Raw genomic sequence first — 25,517 nt, 5'->3', positions numbered from 1 at the left:
CTCGATCTCCTGACCTCGTGATCCGCCCGTCTCGGCCTCCCAAAGTGCTGGGATTACAGGCTTGAGCCACCGCGCCCGGCCTACACTGTGTTTTTAAATTTGTATTATTTTTCCTGAATATTTTTGATCCTCAGTTGGTAGTATCTATAGATACGGAAGGTTGACTATAATGGCAAGGTGATGGAGAAAAAGTGATACATTTGAGGAAGATTTAGGGGACAGAACTTCATAAGAAAAAGTGATTCACAGACATTTCTCAAAAGAAGACATTCATACAGCCAACAGACACATGAAAAAATGCTCATCATCACTCGCCATCAAAGAAATGCAAATCAAAACCACAATGAGATACCATCTCACACCAGTTAGAATGGCCATCATTAAAAAATCAGGAAACAACAGGTGTTGGAGAGGATGTGGAGAAATAGGAACACTTTTACACTGTTGGTGGGAATGTAAACTAGTTCAACCATTATGGAAAACAGTATGGCAATTCCTCAAGGATCTAGAACTAGATGTACCATATGACCCAGCCATCCCACTACTGGGTATATACCCAAAGGATTATAAATTATTCTGCTACAAAGACACATGCACACGTATGTTTATTGCGGCACTATTCACAATAGCAAAGACTTGGAATCAACCCACATGTCCATCTGTGACAGACTGGATTAAGAAAATGTGGCACATATACACCATGGAATACTATGCAGCCATAAAAAAGGATGAGTTTGCGTCCTTTGTAGGGACATGGATGCAGCTGGAAACCATCATTCTTAGCAAACTATCACAAGAAGAGAAAACCAAACACCGCATGTTCTCACTGATAGGTGGTAACTGAACAATGAGATCACTTGGACTCGGGAAGGGGAACATCACACACTGGGGCCTATCATGGGGAGGGGGGAGGGGGGAGGGATTGCATTGGGGAGTTATACCTGATATAAATGATGAATTGATGGGTGCTGACGAGTTGATGGGTGCAGCACACCAACATGGCACAAGTATACATATGTAACAAACCTGCACGTTATGCACATGTACCCTAGAACTTAAAGTAAAAAATAAAAAAAAAAAAAAAAAGTGATTCACCTGTACCCAGGCTATGGTGTCCCTGACATAAGATCCGTTGCAAACGGATGTGCGTGGGCGAGCTCTGAGGCCAAATTGCAATAAATAAAAGGAATGAGTGGGATGTAAGAAGTGGTGGCATGGCCACAATATTTAGATGTAACTTTTTCTCTTGAGGCTCTGCTTTATTTTCTTGTGCTCTCTCACCCTTTACTGAAAGCATGGTCTAGAATAGCACTGTTTGATGAAACTTTGATGATGAAAATGGTCTGTATGTTCAATATGGTAGCTGCTAGCTACATACATCTATGAGCCAGACACTTAAGCACTTGAAATTTGACTACTGCACATTGACACATGGTGTTAATAAAAATATACACTGAATACACTGGATTTTTGGTCTTAGTATGGAAAATATATTAAATACCTCAATTTAAAAATACTTATTATATGTTAATATTTTGGTTGTATTTGGTTAAATCAAAATATTAAAATTAATTTTGCCTTTTCTTCTAAAATATAACTACTAGAAAATTTAAGAATAGATTGTGGCTTGTATTGTGTTTTTATATTTCGACTGGTCATGATGTCACAGAGGTAGATACTATATGTATATTTTTAATTTTTTATAAATTGACAAAGTAAAGGACACTTTGAGGACAAGTTTAAGAGAGGACTATCACATTTCGAAAGTAACGTTAAATTGGCTGCGCACGGTGGCTCATGCCTGTAATTCCAGCACTTTGGGAGGCCGAGGTGGGCAGATCACAAGGTCAGGAGTTCAAGACCAGCCTGGCCAACTTGATGAAACTCTCTACTAAATACAAAATACTACTAAAAATACAAAAATTGGCCGGGCATGGTGGTGTGCACCTGTAATCCCAGCTATTTGGGAGTCTGAGGCAGGATAATTGCTTGAACCCAGGAGGTGGAGGTTGCAGTGAGCTGAGATCACACCATTGCAGTCTAGACTGGGCAACAGAGAGAGACTCCATCTCAAAAAAAAAAAAGTAATGTTAAATTTTATAACATTTAAAGATTTAACATTATAAAATAATACAATGGATTTAATTTTGATATTGTAGAATTGCATTTAGAAATTTATAGCTTAGCCAACAACGTAAATGAAGGCTATAGGGATCTAATACTTGTCTAAAGCAGTGTAACATTTTCCCTTCCATCCCTCCCTCTGGATTTTTCCACTTTTAAAATGGATTCTATATCTCAATGTAGCATTTTTTTAGAAACAGAGTTTTGTTCTTGTCACCCAGGCTGGAGTGCAATGGTGCAATCTTGGCTCACTGCAACCTCCACCTCCCAGGTTCAAGCGATTCTCCTGCCTCAGCCTTGCGAGTAGCTGGGTTTACAGGTGTGCACCGCCACGCCTGGCTAATTTTTATATTATTAGTAGAGACCAGGTTTCCCCATGTTGGCCAGGCTGGTCTCGAACTCCTGACCTCAGGTGATCCACACACCTTGGCCTCCCAAAGTGCTGGGATTATAGAAGTGAACCCCGGCCTCAGTATAGCCTTTTTAAAAAAAGTTGCAGTATTTAAAAAATTTATGTAATCAAAGCTATTGATAATTTCTTTAAGCTTTCTGCTAGTGGGGACAATTTTAAAGAAACCTTTCAGGGCCAGGTGCAGTGGCTCACGCCTGTAATCCCAACACTTTGGGCGGCCGAGGTAGGTGGATTACCTGAGGTTGGGAGTTCGAGACCAGCCTGACCAACTTGGAGAAATCCCGTCCCTACTAAAAATACAAAATTAGCCAGGCGTGGTGGTGTGTGCCTATTATTCCAGCTACTCGGGAGGCTGAGGCAGGAGAATCTCCTGTATTGGGGAGGTGGAGGTTTGCAGTGAGCTGAGATTGCGCCACTGTACTCCGGCCTGCGTGACAAGAGCAAAACTCCGTTTCCAAAAAAAAGGAACCAAGAAACCTTTCTTACCTCTAAAATTATATTTCCTGTTTAAATCTTTATATTTTATTGCAATATAAGCTCAGAAGAGCCAAGTCTTAATTTTTGTTCCTAATTTGTTAGCTAGTTTTAATGACATTTATTTAAAAATTCATTTCTTCACTGATGTGAAATACCACCTTTATAATATAAGGTTGAATACCCTGTATCTGAAATGCTTGAAAACAGAAATGTTTAAGATTTTGGAATTTTTTGGATTTTGGAATATTTATATTATACTTAAGCATTCCTGACCTGAAAATTTAAAATCCAGAATGTTCCAATGGATGCATGTTGGTGCTCAAAAAGTTTCAGATTTTGAAGGAGTTTGGATTTTCAAATTAGGGATGTTCAACCTGTACTGAATTCTTAATTATAATTTAGTCTTATTTTTGGAACTAATAATAATGCTTAAATGAATTTCTGGATCACATAGTCCAAGGTTCACTGATGAAAAGAGTCAGTGAGTATAAACTGTCCTAGCATGTTACTTTACTAATTATTGCACAGTAGTTTTTTTTTTTTTTTTGGGGGGGACAGAGTTTTGCTCTTGTTACCCAGGCTAGAGTGCAGTGGCACGATCTCGGCCCACTGCAACCTCCACCTCCTGGGTTCAAGCAATTCTCCTACCTCGACCTCCATAGTAGCTGGGATTGAGGCACCCGCCACCATGCCCAGCTAATTTTTTGTGTTTTTAGTAGAGACGGGGTTTCATCATTTTGGCCAGGCTGGTCTTGAACTCCTGACCTCAGGAGATCCACTCGCCTTGGCCTCCCAAAGTGCTTGGATTACAGGAGTGAGCCACCATGGCCAGCTAGTAGCTTTCTTTTCTTTTCCCTTTGAGACAGAGTCTCACTCTGTCATCCAGGCTGGAGTACAGTGGCGTGATCTTGGCTTACTGCAACCTCTGCCTCCTGGGTTCAAATGACTCTCCCACCTCAGCTACCTGAGTAGCTGGGATTACAGATGTGCACCACCATACCCGGCTAATTTTTATGTTTTTGGTAGAAACAGGGTTTCGCTATGTGGGGCCAGGCTGGTATTGAACTCCTGGCTTCAAGTGATCCACTTGCCTCAGCCTCCCCCTGGGATTCAGGCATGAGCTACTGAGTCCAGCCAATTTTCATTCATTATTATATCTGATCTGGTTAGGTTAAATATAGGATTTCCTTAACATAAAAGTACTTTAAAATCTGAACTTTGATATTACATGAACGCTTGAGGCTTTAAGCATAATGAATTATTTATATAATTGTTTTTCATTTAATGAGATCAAGTCAGAAAAGGCATCAGTGCATCTTTTCATTCTTTTTGCTTTCTTTTTAGGTAATCTGTAAGTCGGATGCTCCAACAGGGGATGTTCTTCTTGATGAAGCTCTGAAGCATGTTAAGGAAACTCAGCCTCCAGAAACGGTCCAGAACTGGATTGAATTACTTAGTGGTAAGCTTCTGTGAATAAACCAAAAACCAATTTCTGTTTAAAAGATTATGTAAAAGTTTAAATCCTTTAGAAAGGAACCTATACAACATAGCCAGAAGCGTGTTTAGTTATTTAGGCACACTTGAAAGTTATCAGTCATAGAGTGAAGAAGTAATAGTTTTTATAAAATTTCATTCTCTTTAACAATACTGAATAGATACAGAATGAGAAGGTAATATTCTTAGAGCTCCTGTGTTCTGTATCAAAATTGCCACATGCTACCTTAATCTGGATAGGCTAGGTTAAGCTGTGGTGGTAACAAACCCCAAAACCTCAGTTGCTTAAAACAGCCATTCATTTCTCATTCAGGCTGTAAGTCAGTCACAGGCTACCTCATCCTCACTCTGGCAGCCAGGCAGATGGAGCCACCACCACCTGGAGCAGCATCAGTCACTGTCATGAAGGGAGGAATAGTATAGCACATCACTCTGGCTCTTAAGTTTCTGCTTAGAAATGACATGTGGTTCACATTTCATTGATCAGAGCAAATCACACAGTCTCCCCTAACTTCAAGGAGACAGGGAAGTGCAAACTTAGGGAGGAGTACGTGAAAAGTTTAGTTGATAGCGTGGAGGACTATGACATTTATATTAAAGTTACCTGTATATTAACATGATGTGAGTTTTCTTATAGATAAGCAGGATTTCTGAAAGTCCTATTATGGGGATATTCTTCTGTCAGTAAAAGAGGTTTTTTTAGGGATTGGGGGACTAGTCAAGTGAAGCAGTGTGATTGGGAAGGAACAAAGAAATCTAACTGTGATCAGTTAGCTGTAAATAACTGCTATACTTGGACCAGCTGATCTTGTTTATACATAAATATTTTCCTTTTTAAGAGACAGGGTCTCACTCTGTTGCCTAGGCTGGAGTGCAGTGGCATGATCCTAACTCACTGTAACCTTGAACTAACTCCTGGTGTCAAGTGATCTACAGCCTCTGCCTCAGCCTCTGAAGTAGCTAAGACTACAGGTGTGTGCCACCATGCCTTGCTAGGTTTTTTCAAATTTTATTTTTTGGCTAGGCATGGTGGCTCGTGCCTGTAATCCCAGTACCTTGGGAGGCTGAGGTGGGTGAATCTCCTGAGCTCAGGAGTTCCAAGACCAGCCCGGGCAACGTGGTGAAACCCTGTTTTTAAAAAAATACAAAAAATTAGCCAGATGTAGTGGCACATGCCTGTGGTCCCAGCTACTTGGGAAGCTGAGGTAGGAGAATTGCTTGAGCCTAGGAGACAGAGGTTGCAGTGAGCCAAGATAATGGCACTGCACTCCAGCCTGGGTGACAGAGTAAGACCCCATCTCAAGAAAAAAATTATTTTTTGTAGAGATAGGACCTTGCTGTGTTGCTCAGGGTTGTCTTGAGCTCCTGGCCTCAAGTGGTGCTCTGTCGAGGCTTCCCTGAGCACTGGGACTGTAAGCATGAGTCTCCATGCTCAGCCTATACTTGTTTATTTAAAAATTAAGTACATACACTCCATTTTTAGCTAACAGGGCAATAATGGGCACTTTACGCTTAGGGTAAGGTTCATTCTTTTTTCTTATTGGTAGAGAACATAAACGTATTCTTGATAAATTTGCATTTTTGTTGGATAACCCTCTTGTAGCTCTTATAATCTTCCTTTTTATCTCATTGAGTGAGAGTAACTCTGACTTACACTTTCCCCCCCTTACGCTTATTAGAGTTGTCTTCAGTTGTAATTTCTTTTGCAAGAATCTTTTAAAATTACTTTGCCCATTTGATGAGGGCTTGTTTGGTTAAAACTAGATTATATTACCAGCAGATTCACTTAATTATCACAAATACCCATCACATTGTCGGTGCTCTCTGAGTTAGCCTCTCATGTATGCCTATTAGTGACATGCAGCCATCTAACAGTCTCAGGGCATTAATGTCAACTGTATATGTTAAATATTAGCAAACATAATGTTTTAAGATAGAAATAGAACTGTTATAATAATGTTTATACTGTGATGGATCATTTTGTACATTGTCTAGAGAGCATTGGCTTAACCAGTCTTTGGATCTTTCTCATGTTGTGCTGCCAGTATTGGCCCATGACTGCTTCTGGTGTTGCAAATTAGAATTTGTAATTTGGTTCCCAACCGACCAAAAGAACGGTTTCTCAAAGTTGTGGTGAATTTTTTTTGGCAGATGTGTTACAGTGCTAAAGATTCTTTTTGTGGAATGTAGAGTGGGCTTTGCCTTCACTTTCCTGTTCTGAAATCGGTCTTACACTTGCCTGTTTAGTAACATTTTGTAAATGAAGCTTATCAATATAAATCCTAATTGAACTTCGTTCTCACCTTTGACTGCTATTGCACTGTCCCCACTTGATTAAGCAGTGAAAAGATGAGAAGTCTAAAAGCTTTTCTCACAAGTGTGTAAATACAGTTAGGATTTTACAAAACAGTGTCTATTTGGATTAGAAGTTTGGGTAAAATGTGAGACTAATAGTTACCAAGGTTCTTTAAAAAACAATATCCTGTGAGTTTTAGCTTGGCTATTGATGCCAGAACATTGACTGTAGCACTTGACTTGCTTGCTCTTGGCATATATTGGGAATGCTGCCACTTCAGAATAAAGGAACAGAATCCAGAGTGGGAGAAGGAAAAAAAAAAAGGACATTTTTTAAAGTTAAGAAAATAAGAAAATATCTCCTGGCAAATAACATGTAAAAAGAAGAAAAGAAAAAATATCTGCTACTCACCTAATTGAAAGTATCAAGATGCCAGCTTGCTGATTTTTTAATTGTAGTAAAATATATATAAGATAACTTTTACCGTTTTTACTATATTTAGGCATACAGTTCTTTGGCTAGCTTGCTGATTTTAGATTTTTAAAAATTTTCTGTTGCTTCAGTATGCGGTGAGGTATCAAACACTAGTTACTGCACTAGTTATTGACATATGTGCTATGAAATTTAAAAGGTGCTCCCAGACTGAAAGAATCTTAAAATCCATTTGAGGAACAGTTTTATACATCTAATAATTTAACAGATGAGAGTTTGACAGTGTGGTTCTCTGAAAGTTCAGTAGTTCAGAGAAAAGAAAAATCCTTGGGAACTTTAGTAATTACAAGAGGAAGTGAAACTTAGATTAGGCCTTTGAAGGGTAAGAATGAAATGCAAAGAAAGAAATGTACTTGTTCAGAGGGATTCCTTGCCGAGAAGCCAAGGAATGTTTTAATAAAGAGCAGTTTATTTACCTGGGGTGGAGGATACCCAGGGGCTCATTTTATTATTATTTATACTGTACATGTATACATGTTAAAACTGTTGGCCAGGGGCGGTGGCTCACACCTGTGATCCCAGCACTTTGGGAGGCCGAGGTGGGTGGATCACGATGTCAGGAGATAGAGACCATCCTGGCTAACATGGTGAAACCCCGTCTCTACTAAAAATACAAAAAATTAACTGAGCTTGGTGGTGGGCGCCTGTGGTCCCAGCTACTCGGGAAGCTGAGGCAGGAGAATGGCCTGAACCCGGGAGGTGGAGCTTGCAGTGAGCCGAGATTGCGCCACTGCACCCCAGCCTGGGTGACAGCGAGAGTCTGTCTCAAAAAAAAACCAAAACAAACAAACAAAAAAAACTGTTGATAAATTTTAAACATTTTCTTTTTTTTGAGACAGAGTCTCCCTCAGTCGCCCAGGCTGGAGTGCAGTGGTGCGATCACGGCTCACTGCAAGCTCCGCCTCCTGGGTTCATGCTGTTCTCCTGCCTCAGCCTCCCAAGTAGCTGGGACTACAGGCTCCCACCGCCACGCCACGCTAATTTTTTGCATTTTTAGTAGAGACAGGGTCTCACTGTGTTAGCCAGGATGGTCTCGATCTCCTTACCTCGTGATCCGCCTGCCTCGGCCTCCCAAAGTGCTGGGATTACAGGTGTGAACCACCGCGCCCGGCCAACATTAAAAGTAGACATATGCTTGACTTGACGCAAGTTGAGAGACTACTGTATTTTGTTTTGTTTTGTCTCTGAGATAAAGTCTTGCCATCACCCAGGCTTTAGGGCAGTGGTGCAGTTACTGCAGTCTTGACCTCCCAGGCTCAGTTGATCCTCCTGCCTCAGCCTCCCAAGTAGCTGGGACTACAGGCATGTACCACCATGCCCAGCTAATTTTTGTATTTTTTTGGTAGAGATGGGGGTTTCATCATGTTGCCCAGGCTAAGCCTACTGTTTAAGAATATTTTTTAGCTTCTGAAATCTTAAGGCATGGTTGACCAGTTTGGTCACAAGAAATCACTACACTGCCAAATTTTTATGGCCAAAGCTGCTTTTAGTTTCGTAACACGATGTCAAGGAAGGTAAGTGTTCTTTGCAGTGAAATGATTGAGGTACCTGTCAGCATGTCATTCTCCACTGAAGCGATTGTTGGGCAGTGGACATGAATAATCTTTGAATAACTTTTCCTCTCCATATTTACTTCTCACAATTTCCTTTACAAAAAAAGTAAATATGAATAGATTAATTACATTTTAAATTTGCTTGTATGACTTGTAAAGTCTTTTCACATATGTGGTGAATAATTTAGGGACTGAGGACTAACAGCTTGGATCACAGTAACGTAAGTATTCACTATTTTAAAAATTGAAGCAGCGAAATCTGTAGAAGCTAGTCAGATTAAACTTTTATTGCATCTTCTCCTCAGAGATCCATCTATTTTCTTCCCATCCCACTTACACTGATGTCTTAATTATGCTCAACTCAGGTGTGACTTTATTCTTTTGATTTAGCTTAATTTAATTCTTCGAAAAGGCAGAAATTCTGGAATACCAGGATACTTTGACCACTTGGTTATTACTTTGTGCCTTTTTTCTGTACCACAAATACTGTTAAACAACATTTGGGATATTTCCTACACAGCTTTAGCCTTCTGCTCTTGAGATTTCTTCATTTTTTTCTAATACTTGAGGAGATCTAAATAATCCTCTCTTTGTTGGAGTGAGCACATGGGTTTACCCTCTTCCCAGGGAATTACTACAAGATAAGATGGTGATTGGCTCCCTTTTTATTGCTTCCTTTGAGGCAGAAATGATTGCCAATAGGAAGGTCCAGTCATAAGTGGAATACTTTATTTGAAGGTAGATCTGTGTTTAGGCTCTTCTCATTTTTACTGGAAACAATAAACTATAAGTTAGCATACTTTGGAATTGGGAAATTTCCACAGGAACTTCTGTAAAATTTACTAAGCGTAAATTTTCACTGGTTGCAATATGTAAGTTTTAACTAAGGATAAGGTGAGGATAAACCTTAGCGTAAGTTCAGTATAAGAGACAGTAGTCATAAAGTATTAATCCCACTTACTTCCCATGAGAAAAAATATAGAGCAGCAGTAGAGGGATGTGTGTGGGGGTAGGGGGTATTTTTTTGAGGGGAGTGGAGACCTGCAAAGAGAATTTTAACTGTAGATCTCTCAGAATAATTCATTTCTTGATTTTTTTTCCCCCTGTTGTTTGGCAGTAGATGTTGTTTGGCTAAGATGTCTCTGGAGCATAGAATTCCTTCCTATTTGACTTTGGAAGGTAAAATAAAAATGGATGGCTTGGGAGTCATTTATTATGCTATACTTTGGTTTTGTGACAACATAAACATATTAAGTCTGTAATACCAAATTAAAGTTGATAGGGAATAATACTTTGATAACTTAACGAATTATTCTTTACATAGTTAATCTTAGGATTGAACTGTAGTTTTTAAAATAGGCTTTTATGTAAGTTTGGTTGTTTATTATTTTATGTTGCATTAGTTTAAATTTCCCTAAGTCATTTAACACAATAGTTACCCAATTCTAGCCTAGTGTCTTAGGCTAACACCTGCCATTGACGTTAGAAAACTAAAAGCAAAACTCATACTAGTGAAAGATACAGCAGTTATTTATTGTTGAGACATTGGGTTTACACAATTATAAAAAGATGGAAGTGGCCGGGCGCAGTGGCTCACGCCTGTAACTCCAGCACTTTGGGAGGCTGAGGCAGGTGGATCACGATGTGTCAGGAGATCGAGACCATCCCGGCTAACACGATGAAACCCCGTCTCTACTAAAAATACAAAAAACTAGCCGGGCGTGGTGGCGGGCACCTGTTGTCCCAGCTACTTGAGAGGCTGAGACAGGAGAATGACGTGAACCCAGGAGGCGGAGCTTGCAGTGAGCCGAGATTGTGCCACTGCACTCCAGCCTGGGCGACAGAGCAAGACTCCATCTCAAAAAAAAAGAAGATGGAAGTTACACACTGTTGAAGGATGTGTGCCTCTACTCCAGGGCTTACTCTATTCTGCTGCCTATGTACTTGGTTGTTTCTTTTGCCTGGAATTCAGGCTTCTCTCCCTTTCGTTAGGATATGGTGAATCCTGCTGGATTTCAAGATTTAGCTTGAAGATCCTTTATTTCTGTAACTTTCCTATGAAATACCCCACCACATTAAACCATAGTCATTTCTTACCCTCTAGGCACTTTGTTCATATTGTTCTTATGGCCCTATTCCCATTTTCTTCTGGCCAGTATAGTTAGTTCTAATATGTAATATATTATGAATGTGACTTTCACTTGATTTTAAATTCCTTCAAGGTTGGAGATATATCCTAATGTTTGTATTCTCAGTACCTAACAGGATTCTTAGAACATTATAAATACTTTAAATTCTGCCAGAATGTTTATTCTGCACAAATAGCTAACATTTACTGAGAGCTCACCATGTGTTAGACTTTGTTCTAAGAACTTGATATATCATTTAATCCTCGTGATAGCCCTATGAGCTTGATAAATTTGTTACTTTCACCTTATAGATGAGTAAATGGAGAAGTAGATTAAGATAACTTGGACTAGGACACTAGCAGTTTTTGTTTTGTTTTGTTTTGTTGTGGGTTTTTGTTTTTGAGACAGTCATGTTCTCGTCACCCAGGCTGGAGTGCAGTAGCGCAATCTCGGCTCACTGCAACCTTTGCCTCACGAATTCAAGTGATTCTCCTGCCTCAGCCTCCTGAGTAGCTGGGATTACAGGCACCTGCTACCATGCCCAGATAATTTTTGTATTTTTAGTAGAGATGGGGTTTCACTTTGTTGGCCAGGTTGGCCTTGAACTCCTAACCTCAAGTGATCTGCTCACCTTGGCCTCCCAAAGTACTGGGATTACAAGCATACCCCCCTCAACGCCTGGCCCCGGCTAACTTTTGTATATTTTTGTAGAGACAGAGTTTCACCGTGTTGCCTAGACTGGGACTGTTTCTGTTGACTTCCCCCTTACTCCTAGTTTTAGGTCACTGTTTTGCTGCTTTGCAAGTTTAGTGATTTTTTTTTTTTTTTTGACTTGGATGCTGGACACTGTGAATGTTAAGTGATGAATTTAATGGTCTTTCTTTAAAGAGTGTTGAATTTTGTCTTGGTAAGCAGCTAAGTTACTTGTGGATCAGCTTGCTTTTATTCTTTTTGCTTTTGTTTTTAGATTTTGAGATGGAGTTTCACTCTTGTTGCCTAGGCTGGAGTGCAGTGGCACAGTCTTGGCTCACTGCCACCTCTGCCTTCCGGGTTTAAGCGATTCTCGTGCCTCACCCATCCAAGTAGCTGAGATTACAGGCACCTGCCACGATGCCTGACTAATTTTTTGTAGTTTTAGAAGAGAGGGGGTTTCACCATGTTGGCCAGGCTGGTCTCAAACTCCTGACCTCAGGTGGTCCACCTGCCTGGGCCACCCACAGTGCTGGGATTACAGGCTTGAGCTACCACGCCTGTTCACTTTTAATCTTTATTGGTGGTCTATACTCTAGGACCGGTTTAGCCCTACAACTAAGGTGCAGATTTTCTAGTATTCCTTCTGAATGTCCTTGGTTTTTAGTGAGGCCTTTGCTCTCTGGCTAGTTGGCAATCACATTTTTCCCAGCTCTACTGAACTCTTGGAATCGTTCACTTTCTGATAGTTGTTCTTTGCCTAGCTTTGTGGAATTTCTCTCCCTAACACATGTAGCTTAGCTTTCAGCCAAAGACTCAAGGAACACCTTGCTGATTTCTAGACCTCTTTGTCTGCGTAGGTCCCCCTTCTCCAGTAGTCTGCTTTGCACATTGCAGCTGCCTTAGCTACCCTGAACTCTGATCTCTGCTACCTTAACGTGATATGACTGCTGTGCTCTGCTTGGGGTCTTCCTGCCTGCTCTGCTGCCTGGGACGTGCCTCTAGGTGGTAAGCTTAGGCAGTTTTCTGGCTCACATAGGCTGCACTCATGTGTCACAGTTCTGGGCTGCTTTTGACTAGTGTCTGAAAACAGTTTTTTCTTATGTTTTATCCAGATTTCTAATTACAGTGAGAGGGCAGTTTTAGGAATGATTACTTCATCATAGGCCTGTGTTCTTTAGTGTTAAGTATAGGAAAATAATTGTGTCTGTGTCCAGTTGAATGGTAATATATTTTAAGATAGCAGCTTAACATTTTAAGATAGTCTGCTAGAACTTTCTTTGATGATGAAAATGTTCTATTCCTGTGGTGTCTAGCCACTGGCCATGTGTCACTATTATATATGTGAAATGTGTCTAGTGCTGCTGAAGAGCTGAATTTTTAAATTAATTTAAATAGCTCTATGTGGGTAATGGCTCCTGTAATGGACAGTGTGGTTGAAAGTTTTCTCTCAGTATTACAAAATCTCGACCTTACAACGTTTGCATTTAAAAAAGATGCCTGTGGTTGATCTTTAACATGTTCTAATGTAGAAAAATATTATAGTTTTTTTAAGTATAAAAATAGTTGCATGTTCATTGGAGATCATTTGGAAAATGCAGAAAGCACAAAAAAAGTTTAGCACACATAATCCCAAAGATAAGTAAGATTAATATTTTGATGTATTTCCTTCCAGTTTTCCATAAAGAAGAACCCACTTTAGTGAAAAATCGTTTGGTTTTATTTTAAATATTTCTCTCTCAAAAGGAAATGTGTATAGATGGCAAGGTTAAAATTGTGAAAATTTGTGTCCTTCCAGAATTAGCTTTATATTGTCATCAAATAACAGCATGGCCTAAACAGGCTTACCTCTATAGGCTGTATATATGTAGCATTTTCAGGAATAACAATCAGGAAGCTTTTTTTGGGGGGTCTGTTAGTTGCAGACTGGTGTTTAATAGAAAACTTCTCATTTGGCTATTGGCTGCTTTTTGACAGCAGCTAGAAGGAAGCTCAGACATAATATTTGGCTGATTTCCACATAAGACTAAGGGTGACTGACTCTGGTCTGAAGACTGCTTGCAGTTTAGTCGTCTGAGTGACTCCTGTGGCTGAGGATGTGCTGGGTGCTTAGAATGCAAAGGTCTGGCTGGGCTTAAGGGATTCATGGTCTAGTTAGGGAGAAAAACATGGCAGATTTTCTTCTGTTTCTCTTGGGGCAAAATCAGATTTTACTGTTTATTTTAATAGTACAAAATTTTTGCAAAATTAGCAGATAATACTCATCATTTCTAACTTCTGAAATCTTTTGTTTAGGTGAGACGTGGAATCCATTAAAATTGCATTATCAGTTAAGAAATGTACGGGAACGGTTAGCTAAAAACCTGGTGGAAAAGGGTGTATTGACAACAGAGAAACAGAACTTCCTACTTTTTGACATGACAACACATCCCCTCACCAACAACAACATTAAGCAGCGCCTCATCAAGAAAGTACAGGAAGCTGTTCTTGACAAATGGGTGAATGACCCTCACCGCATGGACAGGCGCTTGCTGGCCCTCATTTACCTGGCTCATGCCTCGGATGTCCTGGAGAATGCTTTTGCTCCTCTTCTGGACGAGCAGTATGATTTGGCTACCAAGAGAGTGCGGCAGCTTCTTGACTTAGACCCCGAAGTGGAATGTCTGAAGGCCAACACCAATGAGGTTCTGTGGGCGGTGGTGGCAGCATTCACCAAGTAACTCTGCTCGGGTTGAACCATTCTCCTTTCTCTCAAGTAAACCGGTAGTTTTTCTTCTGTTGACTTCTGGTTTTCTGTAATTTGTACTTTCCCACACTATAATTGGCTTCTGTTTTACAAAATGGTGGGTGGCTTTTTCTTTTTTGTGTGTATACAGGATTCTGCTGGTACGAGAGGCCTTTCTCTTTCTGTTTTTAAAAAAAGTTTTACTGCCATATTGGCATTCCATTCCCTGTTGCCATCCTCACTGTTACCTGTTTTGGGTTTCTGGTCTACTTTGACTTTCAAAGTACCTCCAGCCTCCTCATATGCACAGCTTTTGGATGACCTCAGCTTGAGTTTCTCCATATGTGCATGTACATCTAGCATTCTGCCTACAGTTCAGACAGAAGTCACAAAAAGGCCTTCAACTCACCAAAGGTAAATATCTGTATCTATTAGGACGTTTTATACATAGACTTCAGTTGAGATGTATACTTAGCAAAATTATTTTTAAATTGAAACAGCACAGTAAATACTTAATATAAAATGCCCCTTGGATTTTGCTTCCCATGTAAATCTATTGTATTATTACACTTGTTATAATTTTAACTATAAAGGTCCAGTTGTTTCACAGAGCCAGTTTGGGATGGGCTGCATTCCATTTATGCTGTACATAGTTTGAATTATATATAAATTGCCCCTTCTTCTGGCCACCCCTGCTCCCATCTTAGTATTTTGCAAGATTTAATCGGTTGTACACCTGGTGCCCCTCACTTGCTTCAGTCATGGTTATTTGATGGCGAAATTGACCTGTCATCACTGAAAGAGAGAGAAAAGATGTGTGTCTGATTGGTCCTGGGAATTTTTGAGCTGTGCCATTTATGGTACTCTTTGCCTATGCATCCCCTTTTTAGATTTTTTTAAAATTTTATCTTATTGTTTTTATAATTTCTACTGGGAAGAGGCTTGTGACCAGTACCAATCTTGAGTTTCTTTTTCTGTCTACAAGTAAATTAATGTCTGCTCTGAAATGTCATTTATCTACTCACACGTTCTTGGGGAAGAAAATCAAATGTCAGTCCTAGCAGATGTTGCATGTAAATTGGTAGCAAGTAATGATTACAGCCCAGAGGATTAAGAATTTTGTAACAGAAAGCTCTGCTATGTTTTAATTTTTTATATACAATTATGATAATTAGCATTGTCAGACTATAAACATTTGCTTTTTAAAATTTATTTTTACTATTTCTTTATCACTGTTTATTGTATCATCACCATTGATTTCATAATGTAAATACTATATATTGAACAAATTAAATGTCAGATTTTTTTATTACCATAGTCCATGTTAATAGTGGGGCTTTCAGGTGTTTAGAGATTTTTTTGTTGTTGTTGTTAACATTCATTGCAAAAGTACTAGATGGTGTATAACTCTAGAGTTGAATTTTAAGGGATTCCCTAATATGTATACTATCTTTTTATCTGAAGTAATAAATAAACTATGATCTTGAAAGTGCCTGAATCAGAGCAAGCATGTCATTTGTATTTTTGTATTCTCATTTAGTTTTCTTAAAATTTTACTTACTATAGCATTGTAATATTTTAATGCAGGGGTTGGGTTTCTTAAAGGGCCAGATAGTAGATATTTTAGGCTTTGTGAGCCACCTGCTGTGTCAGTTGCAACTAGTGAACTTAATGAAAGCTGTTATAGATAATACAAATCAATTAGTTAGGCTGTGTTCCAATAAAACTATATTTGCAAAAACGGGGCTGGTCAAGGCCCCAGTTTTAATGCATGGAAAAAAGGCATTTTTCTATCCATTGAAATAACCTTTTTTACCTTCAGAAATGACACTGCTAGTGGTAACTACATGTAGGAATTATTAACTTAAAGTTTCTTCCCATAAAGTAGATATTGGGAAACTGATACCAGTTGACTGGAATTTCTTATCGAGTGAAAAGTTCCTGTTTTTCACTTGAGACGATGTTAGAGCTGAGGTAATAGATTTCTGAGGTATTCACTTCATCAGCAGCATCAGTATTCCCAAGCAAGGGGGAAAAGGGCCTCGCCTGACCTTCTGTCTGTGTTTGTTCTAGACCGGAGTGCACACTTAGCTCTACCTGTGTGTGGCCCCAACTTCAGTATGTTTCTATATCCAGAGGAGAGGAAGTGTAGTAAAATCTGAGGGTGGTGGTAGTGGTGGTATCAAGAACTCTTTGTCCTGTGGAATATTGTTGCTTTCGGTCCTCTTGAAAGCAGGAATGATGTGACTCCCTGGAAATAAATATTTTCTGTGTTAAGAGCAGTACTTCCATGGGTTTATGCCACTTTGATTAAAAGCCTTTACGTAGATACCTACTGTGCAGAGAATTAGTAGTTGCTGTTTCTTTTTTGGTGGCTTCATATGTCTTGTAATTGATTGAGTGTTCCTTAAAATAACCTGATTGGCACAGTGTGCTAACAGAAGCTTAATAAGCGCATGCTATTTTATATCTCATTTTGACCTCCCCAAATTCCAGTTACTATCTTCACTTTGTGAAGAACAAGCTCAGAGAGGAGAATTTGCTCATTGTCACATTATCTACTAACTGTTCGAGCTTTGAATCCTAAAGCGATTGAGGAACAGTGATGGCATTCAGCTACAATTGTTCCTTTCTTAACATGGGCACTGGAAGGGGGCTTCTTTTCCCTGACAGAGACAGAATAGGCATGCAAAATACTCTCATGGTGTTGCAAAATAAAAAGATTAAAGAACATCTCTATTCTAATATCATGGTATAACTTACATAAATTATCTTTTGGGGATGAAAAAGTTGACTAATTGTGTATATTCTCTAAAGCAGAATTGTCTAATCACCAGGAAAGTCCCTGGCCGCCTGAAGCAAGGTTGATCGATGATCTCTGACTCGTTCCATCACTCAACCCTTCTTACTGTTTGTGAACAGATAAGTACAATACTCTATCTGAGTGTAGTAAACCCTTGAATTTGGTCATCTCCCAAAAGAAAGAGAAGGGGGCTAGGGCCTGATTGGTTCAGTGGCACATGGGACCAGTAAGTAGTGACACCCAGTCTGATACTCTCAAGGGTCCATGGCTGCAAGGCCTGGCTACTCCCACCCAGCAGTCGCAAGTTTATGTGAGGTATTTATGAAGTTTAATTTCCAACTCTGTGGCTTCTCTATCTTTTATTAATTTATATATTGTGAGATAATACTGCTCCATTTCACTTTTGTCCAGATTAAGATGACTGACAAACTGACATAGTTCCAATTCATCTCATCCCATTGGGTCCCGGGATGACATGCTTGACTGTTGTAAGTTCTGCACAAATGTCATACATTCTGTAACAGCATCAGTAAAGTGGTGGTATTAATGTTCATGACCTTGCAGGCTCTCCTTCAAAGGGGTATGGACGGTAACATGGTTTGGTTAAACTGGTGTTCATACTTTCTTAGCCCAATGTTAGAATTATACAGATATTTACTCCTGATAGAACAGTTGGTATACTATGGTTCCCATTAGTATCATTATACACTGATGTGCATTTTACTTTTTGCGCTTACGTTGTGGAGAGATTTCAGGGTAAGTACACATCATTCTTTTGAATGGCTTTTTGTATAGCTTAGTTAAATCTTCCATTAATGGACATTTAGATGATTCTCCAAAAAAAGTATTGTAGCATACTTTTTTATGTCTTTATTTCTCATTTCTGTAGAAGGATTTAATAGAAATGGATTTGCTCAAATAATATATCTTGAAAATGTAAAAGATAAATAGCCAAATTGATTTCTAAGATTTATGGTAACTTAAGCTCTTGACAATAAGGTGAATGCTGGTTTTCCTATACCTTAGCCAATACTGTAGAGCAGTGGTCCCCAACCTTTTTGGCACAAGGGACCAGTTTTGTGGCAATTTTTCCACAGACCGGGGGGTCGAGGTGGTTTCAGGATGAAACTACTCCACCTCAATCATCAAACATTAGTTAGATTTGGTGCACAATAGGGTTTGAGTTCCTATGAGAATCTAATGTGGCCGCTGATCTGACAGAAGGTGGAGCTCAGGTGGTGATGCTTGCTTGCCTGCTGCTCAGCTTCTGCTGTGTGACTTGGTTCTTACCAGGCCACCATTACTGGTCCATAGCCTGGGGATTGGGGACCCCTCTGTGGAGGGTATCATCACTCGTAGTCTGTTTTAATTATTGAGGGGTTATCATTTACTCCCTTTTGGTAATTTGTATTTTTTCTGTGAATTACCCGTTCGTGTTCTTTATTCATTTTTCTAAAGGACATTAATCATTTTATGTATTATTAATTCATGAGGACTTCAGCCTGTATCTATGATGCAGTTGGTTTTCCCAGTCTTTGGAGCTGGCAAATGGTAAGTTTTGCTTTTGCTTTCTTTAACGTTCAGAAAAGTGTAAGGTGCAGTGCTTGAGCATGCAATTTGTGGAGATCCTTCTTCTAAAAAGAGATGTCTGGTGGTCAGATTTGATATATATTAACTTTGGGAGGGTATGATGAAATTTAAAAATGGAAAGTCAAATGTGTAGGTTAAGAATATATATGTATATAAGCATTTCATTAAAAGTTTTTATGATTAAAATATAAATGGAAAATCTCATAAACAAATGTTTACATTAATTAATTAAGGCACACATGTTTACAGCCATTACCCAGGTCAGGAGATAGAACCTTGCCAGCCATACCCAGAAGCTGTTCAGGTCTTTCTCCCAATTACAGTCTTCATAAGAGTAAGTACTGTCCTGACCCAGTGTGCATCTTTAATTGTATTGTTTTGTTTCATTTAATATGTCTTTTAAGTTTTTTTTGAATCTGTAGGTTCTTCCCCCTATCTTGCTCTTGTTTTTCCTTTGCAAAATATTTGTTGATGAAATTGGATCATTTGTCTACTGTAGATTTTTCAAAAGTTTGGATTTTGTTGATGGTTTCCACATGGTGTGATTTAAGGTGTTTCTTTGACTTATACACTGCATTTCCCAAGAATTGGTGGCTCCAGGGGCTTAGATTCAGCTTTGTTTGTGTAGGCAACACTATTTAATCGGTGGTGTATGCTTCCACCAGGAGGCACAGTGTCTCATGTTCTCCTTTTGTGAGGTTGGCAGCCTTGCTGTTCAATTCTTAGATCCTGTGATTTATTGGGGTTGCAAAGCGATATTTTAATTATTATTATTTATTAGCTAGAATATTTCTATAAAGAGATGTTGTCTGCATTACATTTTACTATAATTCATAGAGGGAAGGTAGAATAATTCTTACAGTTTATTTACCTATTTTCAAAATACAGCTGGTTCCCTGGCATCCGCCAAAAGTAACTTTAATTTTTAAAGTATTATTAACTTGTGGAAACACATTCTGTTTAAATTGACAAATAATAATTGTGTATATTTATGTGTATATTTATATTATGACAAATAATAATTGTGTATATTGTATTAATTGTGCATAATACAAATAATTATGACAAATAATAATTGTGTATAATGTAATGTTTTAGTCTTTGTACACATTTGAGATTCAGTCAAGCTTAGTAAAATAACCATCACCTTACCAACTTACTTTTTTGTGGTAAGAATACTAAAAATAGTCCTTTTTAGCAATTTTGAAGCACACAATACATTATTATTAACTGTTGTCACCATGCAATGCAATAGATCACAAAACTTGATTCCTCCAGTCTGAGACTTTGTATCCTTTGAACAACATTTGTTTCCCTATCTCTCCCCTTTCCCCTCAGTTTCTGGTAACCATTTTTCTACTCTTTTTCAATGAGATTGGCTTTTTTAGATTACACATACAAGCGAGATCATACAATATTTGTCTTTTTTGTGCCTTATTTCACTTAGTGTAATAGAATAATCACTCTTTTATGTGTTTTGCTCTGCTATAGTTATTAGCCCTAATAATGCTCAAAATGTCCTATCTTTGACCAGCGGAACTCTCTTCAAGGATCTGGAGTCCTTTTGATAGTTTTAGTAGTCTTTGATAACCTCCCGGTATGGCAAGATGTTTCAGGTTCATTTTGTATATTTCCTACCCCGTATCTGGAATCATCTATTTTCCTAACAAGCCATGGTTTAAAAGAGCATGCTAAAAGAGCATGAAATGGTATTTCAAGACCGTAATTTGGGCTTTCAGAATACCTGTTACTACTGCCTTGGTCGTTGCTTCTGGGGGAAAGTTGTATGTGTGTTTGTGTGGTGTATGTATGTGTTTATAAAAAGTACCTCACGGAGTTTCAGTGCGGGAAGATAAAGTCGCAGGGATGGGGCTGGGTGCAGTGGCTCACACCTACAATCCAAACACTTTGGGAGGTCGAGGTGGGTGGATCACCTGAGATCAGGAGTTTGAGATCAGTCTGACCAATGTGGTGAAACCCCATCTCTACTGAAAATACAAAAATTAGCTGGGTGTGGCGGCAGGTGCCTGTAATTCCAGCTACTCAGGAGGCTGAGGCAGGAGAATTGCTAGAACTCGGGAGGCAGAGGTTGCAGTGAACCAAGATCGCGCCATTGCACTCCAGCCTGGGCGACAGGGCGAGACTCCGTCTCAAACAAAAAGAAAAAAAAAGTTGCAGGGATGGATGGTGATGATTACACAGTGTCAGTAGACTTAATGTCACTCTACTGTGTGCTTAAAAAATGGTTAAGATGGGCCAAGCGCGCTGGCTCACACCTGTAATCCCAGCACTTTGAGAGGCTGAGACAGGTAGATCACGAGGTCAGGAGTTCAAGACCAGCCTGGCCAAGATGGTGAAACCCTGTGTCTACTAAAAATACAAAAATTGGCTGGGTATGGTGGTGGGTGCCTGTAATCCATAATCCCAGCTACTCGGGAGACTGAGGCAGGAGAATCGCTTGAACCCAGGAGGTGGAGGTTGCAGTGAGCCGAGATTGCGCCACTGTACTGCAGCCTGGGTGACAGAGTGAGAGTCTGTCTTAAAAAAGTTACGATGGTAAACTTCATGTATATTTTGCCACAATAAAAAAATGAAAAAAATAAGGTGCCTCATGATTCTACATTGATGATTCAGATGGAAATTTATTTATTTATTTTTTGAGAACAAGATCTCACTCTGTTGCTCAGGCTAGAGTGCAATGGCCTGATCATGGCTCATTGCAGCCTGAAACTCCTGGACTCAAGTGATCCTCCTGCCTCAGCCTCCCAAGTAGCTAGGACTACAAGCATGTGACACCATGCCTGGCTGATTTTTAAATTTTTTGTAGAGATTGAGTTTCACTATATTGCCCAGGCTGGTCTTGAACTCCTGGCCTCAAGTGATCCTCCTGTCTTAGCTTCCCAAAGTGCTGGGATTTTAGGTGTGAGCCACCCTACTCAACCTTCAGATTCAAATTTAGAATTTGTAGGGTTTTTCTGTCTTATGCTTTTCCATACCGAGAATGATGGAAATTACGATAAAATATCACATAGTTATTCATTTGCTTCCACAGATGACATTCTCAAAATAATAGTATCAGCACTATATCAGCAATATGATTACTTAAAAATGAGTTTTTAATAAGCCTTTTTTATATGCTTGCGCCGATTGTCTCCGCCACCACCCTTTTTGTAGTTGGGCTCCATCTACATTGTAAGAACATGTAGTCATTGTATAATTTATTCTTTTCCTTTTAACCCTTCCTTCAGTCTCAGCTCTTCATGTAAATACGTATTTAGTGCTCATCACCATTCCCAGTGTCATTACCTGTCCAGTCATTTTGATTGCCTTGCTCATTTGTTGTTAGATTCTTCAGAAAGGGCTTTTGAGCATAATAGTCCTGAATTTTTGTATGCTGATGGCAGTTTATCTGTAGCCTTTTACTTGAAAGTCAGTATGTCTGGATAAAATACTTTTTTTTTTTTTTTTTTGAGATGGGAGACTCGCTCTGTCGCCCAGGCTGGAGTGCAGTGGCGCGATCTCGGCTCACTGCGACCTCTGCCTCCCAGGTTCAAACGATTCTCCTGCCTCAGCCTCTCAAGTAACTGGGATTACAGGTGCACGCTACCATGCCTGGCTAATTTTTGTATTTTTAGTAGAGACAGGGTTTCACCATGTTGACCAAGCTGGTCTTGAATGCCTAACTTTGTGATCTGCCCACCTCGGCCTCCCAAAATGCTGGGATTACAGGCGTGAGCCACTGTGCCCAGCCAATAAAATTCTTAAGTCACATTTTCTTTGGGTAAGTGTGTTCTTAGCATAAAGCATTGCTGTCAAACAATACTAGGATTATAATATGATAATGATTTTCTTTCTCTCATAATTGCCTTGTTGTTTTTGCCTGGATGCCCATGGGATATTTTCTCTCCAGTATTTTTCTAATGTTATTAGAGTGTGTTTTTGTCTTGGTTGTTCTGGGTCAGTATTCCCAAGTACGTGGTATGATCTTTCAACATGTAGTGTTGACCGTTTTTAAATTCTCAATTTCAGGAAAATTAAAATTTTTAGTCTTCTGGTCACTTGTTCAGGTTTTCCTTTTCGGGGACTCATCTTCCATCGTGCGTTTTGCTGGGGTTTTTTCCTGTGTGTCTTACTGATCTTTAAACATTTGTCCCCTTTTTCTCTTTCTCTGAAGTCATTACTGTGGTTTATTCACTGGAAATGATCTTTCCACATGGCTCATCTTTTCTGAAATTATCTTAGATTTTCTTTCCTGAGTTTTAATACCTGATTTCTGAGTCTTTCTGCTTTCAGTTTATATTATTCATATTCCAGGTCATTTTCTTGATATATTTTATTTTAGCTCATTCTGAGGTATTGAGTTATAGTTCTCATTGGTTTTGTGGGCATAGCTTTCTGTTGTGCTTTTGTTGTCTGTAGGAATTATATTTGTTTCTTACATATATATATATTTTTTGAGATGGGGTCTCACTCTGTTGCTCAGGCTGGAGTGTAGTAGTGGCACGATCATGGCCCATTGCAGGCTTGACTTCCTGGGTTCCAGTGATCCTCCCACCTCAGCCTCTTGAGTAGTTGGGACCATAGGCATGCACCACCACGCCTGGCTAATTTTTTGGTATTTCTTGTAGAGAAGGGGTCTCGCCATGTTTCCCAGGCTGGTCTTGAACTCCTGGGCTTAAGCGATCCACCTGCCTCAGTCTCGCAAAGTGCTAGGATTACAGGTGTGAGCCATTGGACTCGGCCTCTTTTTTGTTATAACTACTTTGTATGGGATCTAACCCTCTGTTACTCCTTTTTACATGAAATTGCCTTTCGTGTTCTTTTAGAAGAGAGAGACTTGAGTTGGAGTAACTTTAGCTTCTCCCTCTTCTGTTTTGTGGAGTGAAAAGACCTGGATCTGCTCCCCTCACATTCTTTTAATTGAATCTTATTTTTCATCCCTGCTCTTGTCCTGCTCAATTTGGATTCTATTTCCCATAGTTTCTCCTTAGCATGGAGTTTTGAGAGTTCATAGCCCGCCCTTTCCGCCTTCATCATGGAGTTCACACACTTGCCCACTAGGAGAAGGTGAAAACTCTTCCATGCCCAGCTGCTGCTGTCCCGCTGGTCCTCTGAATTTTCCTGGTGATTTTGCGAGGTCATGGGGCCATCACATGCTGTGTTGCTTCCTTCTACTTCTCTTGTACAGATGGTGATTTCAAATTGGTCTTGGTGGTGGTGGTGGCATATCCCCACACACTTGTATATTTTGGAGTTTGTGGGGATACCTTTGTATCTAGTTTTGTTGTGGATGTCTACTGTGTTTTTCTGTATTAACTGTGTGTGTGTGTGTGTGTTTCCTGGGTGTGTTAGTGGGGATATGTGGAGAATAGAAAACTATGCCAGTGTTCCTTGCATCTTGCTGGAATCCACTGGGATAGCCCCCTGTAGTTTTTAGTTTGTATATAGTCTGGTTAAATCACAATTTTGTGAGTCTGTGGCTTTGTAGATTCTGAATTTAGCTTCATACTTAGAAGAGCTTATTCACTTCATGATTACAGCAATATATTTAGGTTTTTTGAGATTGTTTTTGTTTTTGTTTCCTTTCTTGCTTTTAAATCTTTGACCCCTCTGGAATTTTATTTTGATGTCAGGGATTTTGTTGCAAATGGACTAGCTTTTTCCTCTCTCCAAAATACCTAGCCAATTTTCTCAACACCAGTTTTTGAATATATTGAATAACTGGTGTGTGTATGCGTGGTGTTTTGTTTTTGTTTTGTTGCTGCTGATTTAAAATGCCCCTTTTTTTGTTGAATTTGGAATTACTGTGTATTTGGGTCTGTGTTCTAGTGGTTTGCCTGTCTAGTTCTATAGTAGAGGAGCCACCACTGTAATTATTACAGATTTCTGATAATATTTTAATACCAGTTCCCCTCTTACTCTGCCTTTTCAAATTTCTTCTGGCTCTTTTTACGTGTTTATCCCACCAGATGGACTTCAGGATAAATTTGTCAGGTTAAAAAATTTGAGATGATGATTGGACTTGTATTTATAAATTAGTTTGGGGAGAATTGAGATCTTTATAGTATTGAGTCATCCTGTCCAAGAAGCTATACATATATTCACCCCCCTTTTTTTAGTTGTCTCTTATGTCCCTTAATAGAGTTTTATAATATTTTTAGGTCTTGCCAGTTCTTGCTAAGAATAAATTTATATTTTCAGTTGCTGGCATTCATAATGGAGTATTTCTCCCATGGTATATTCTAACTGGTTATTATTTATAGAAAAGCTGTTGTTGGCCAGGCGCGGTGGCTCATGCCTGTAATCCCAGCACTTTGGGAGGCCGAGGTGGGCAGATCACGAGGTCAGGAGATCGAGACCATCCTGGCCAACATGGTGAAACCCCATCTCTACTAAAAATAAAAAAATTAGCTGGGTGTGGTGGCACGTGCCTATAGTCCCAGCTACTTGGGAGGCCGAGGCAGGAGAATGGTGTGAACCCGTAAGGTGGAGGTTGCAGTGAACTGAGATTGCGCCACTGCAATCCAGCCTGGCGACAGAGAGAGACTCCGTCTTAGAAAAGCTAGCCGGGCGCGTTGACTTACACCTGTAATCCCAGCACTTTGGGAGGCCGAGGCGGGTGGATCATGAGGTCAGGAGATCAACACCATCCTGGCTAACACGGTGAAACCCCGTCTCTACTAAAAATACAAAAAATTAGCTGGGTGTGGTGGCAGGCGCCTGTAGTCCCAG

At 39.6% G+C, this 25,517-nt stretch overlaps 1 protein-coding gene across 1 annotated transcript in view; it reads left to right on the top strand.

Annotated features, from left to right (window-relative positions):
• Positions 1-15,895, top strand: part of GOLPH3 (golgi phosphoprotein 3 (coat-protein)) — a 19,790-nt gene extending 3,895 nt beyond the window's left edge. Inside the window, exons 2-3 of the mRNA XM_011952552.1 lie at positions 4,358-4,472; positions 13,963-15,895. Coding sequence (XP_011807942.1) covers positions 4,358-4,472; positions 13,963-14,387 — 540 coding nt within the window. The 3' untranslated portion in view covers positions 14,388-15,895. The remainder of the gene's footprint in view (positions 1-4,357; positions 4,473-13,962) is intronic.
• Positions 15,896-25,517: the final 9,622 nt, after the last annotated feature.

Source organism: Colobus angolensis, unplaced genomic scaffold, assembly GCF_000951035.1.
Source record: "Colobus angolensis palliatus isolate OR3802 unplaced genomic scaffold, Cang.pa_1.0 Scaffold341, whole genome shotgun sequence".
NCBI lineage: Eukaryota > Metazoa > Chordata > Mammalia > Primates > Cercopithecidae > Colobus > Colobus angolensis.
The sequence above is the reverse complement of the archived record's forward strand: the minus strand, read 5'-3'. Positions and strand labels throughout refer to the sequence as shown.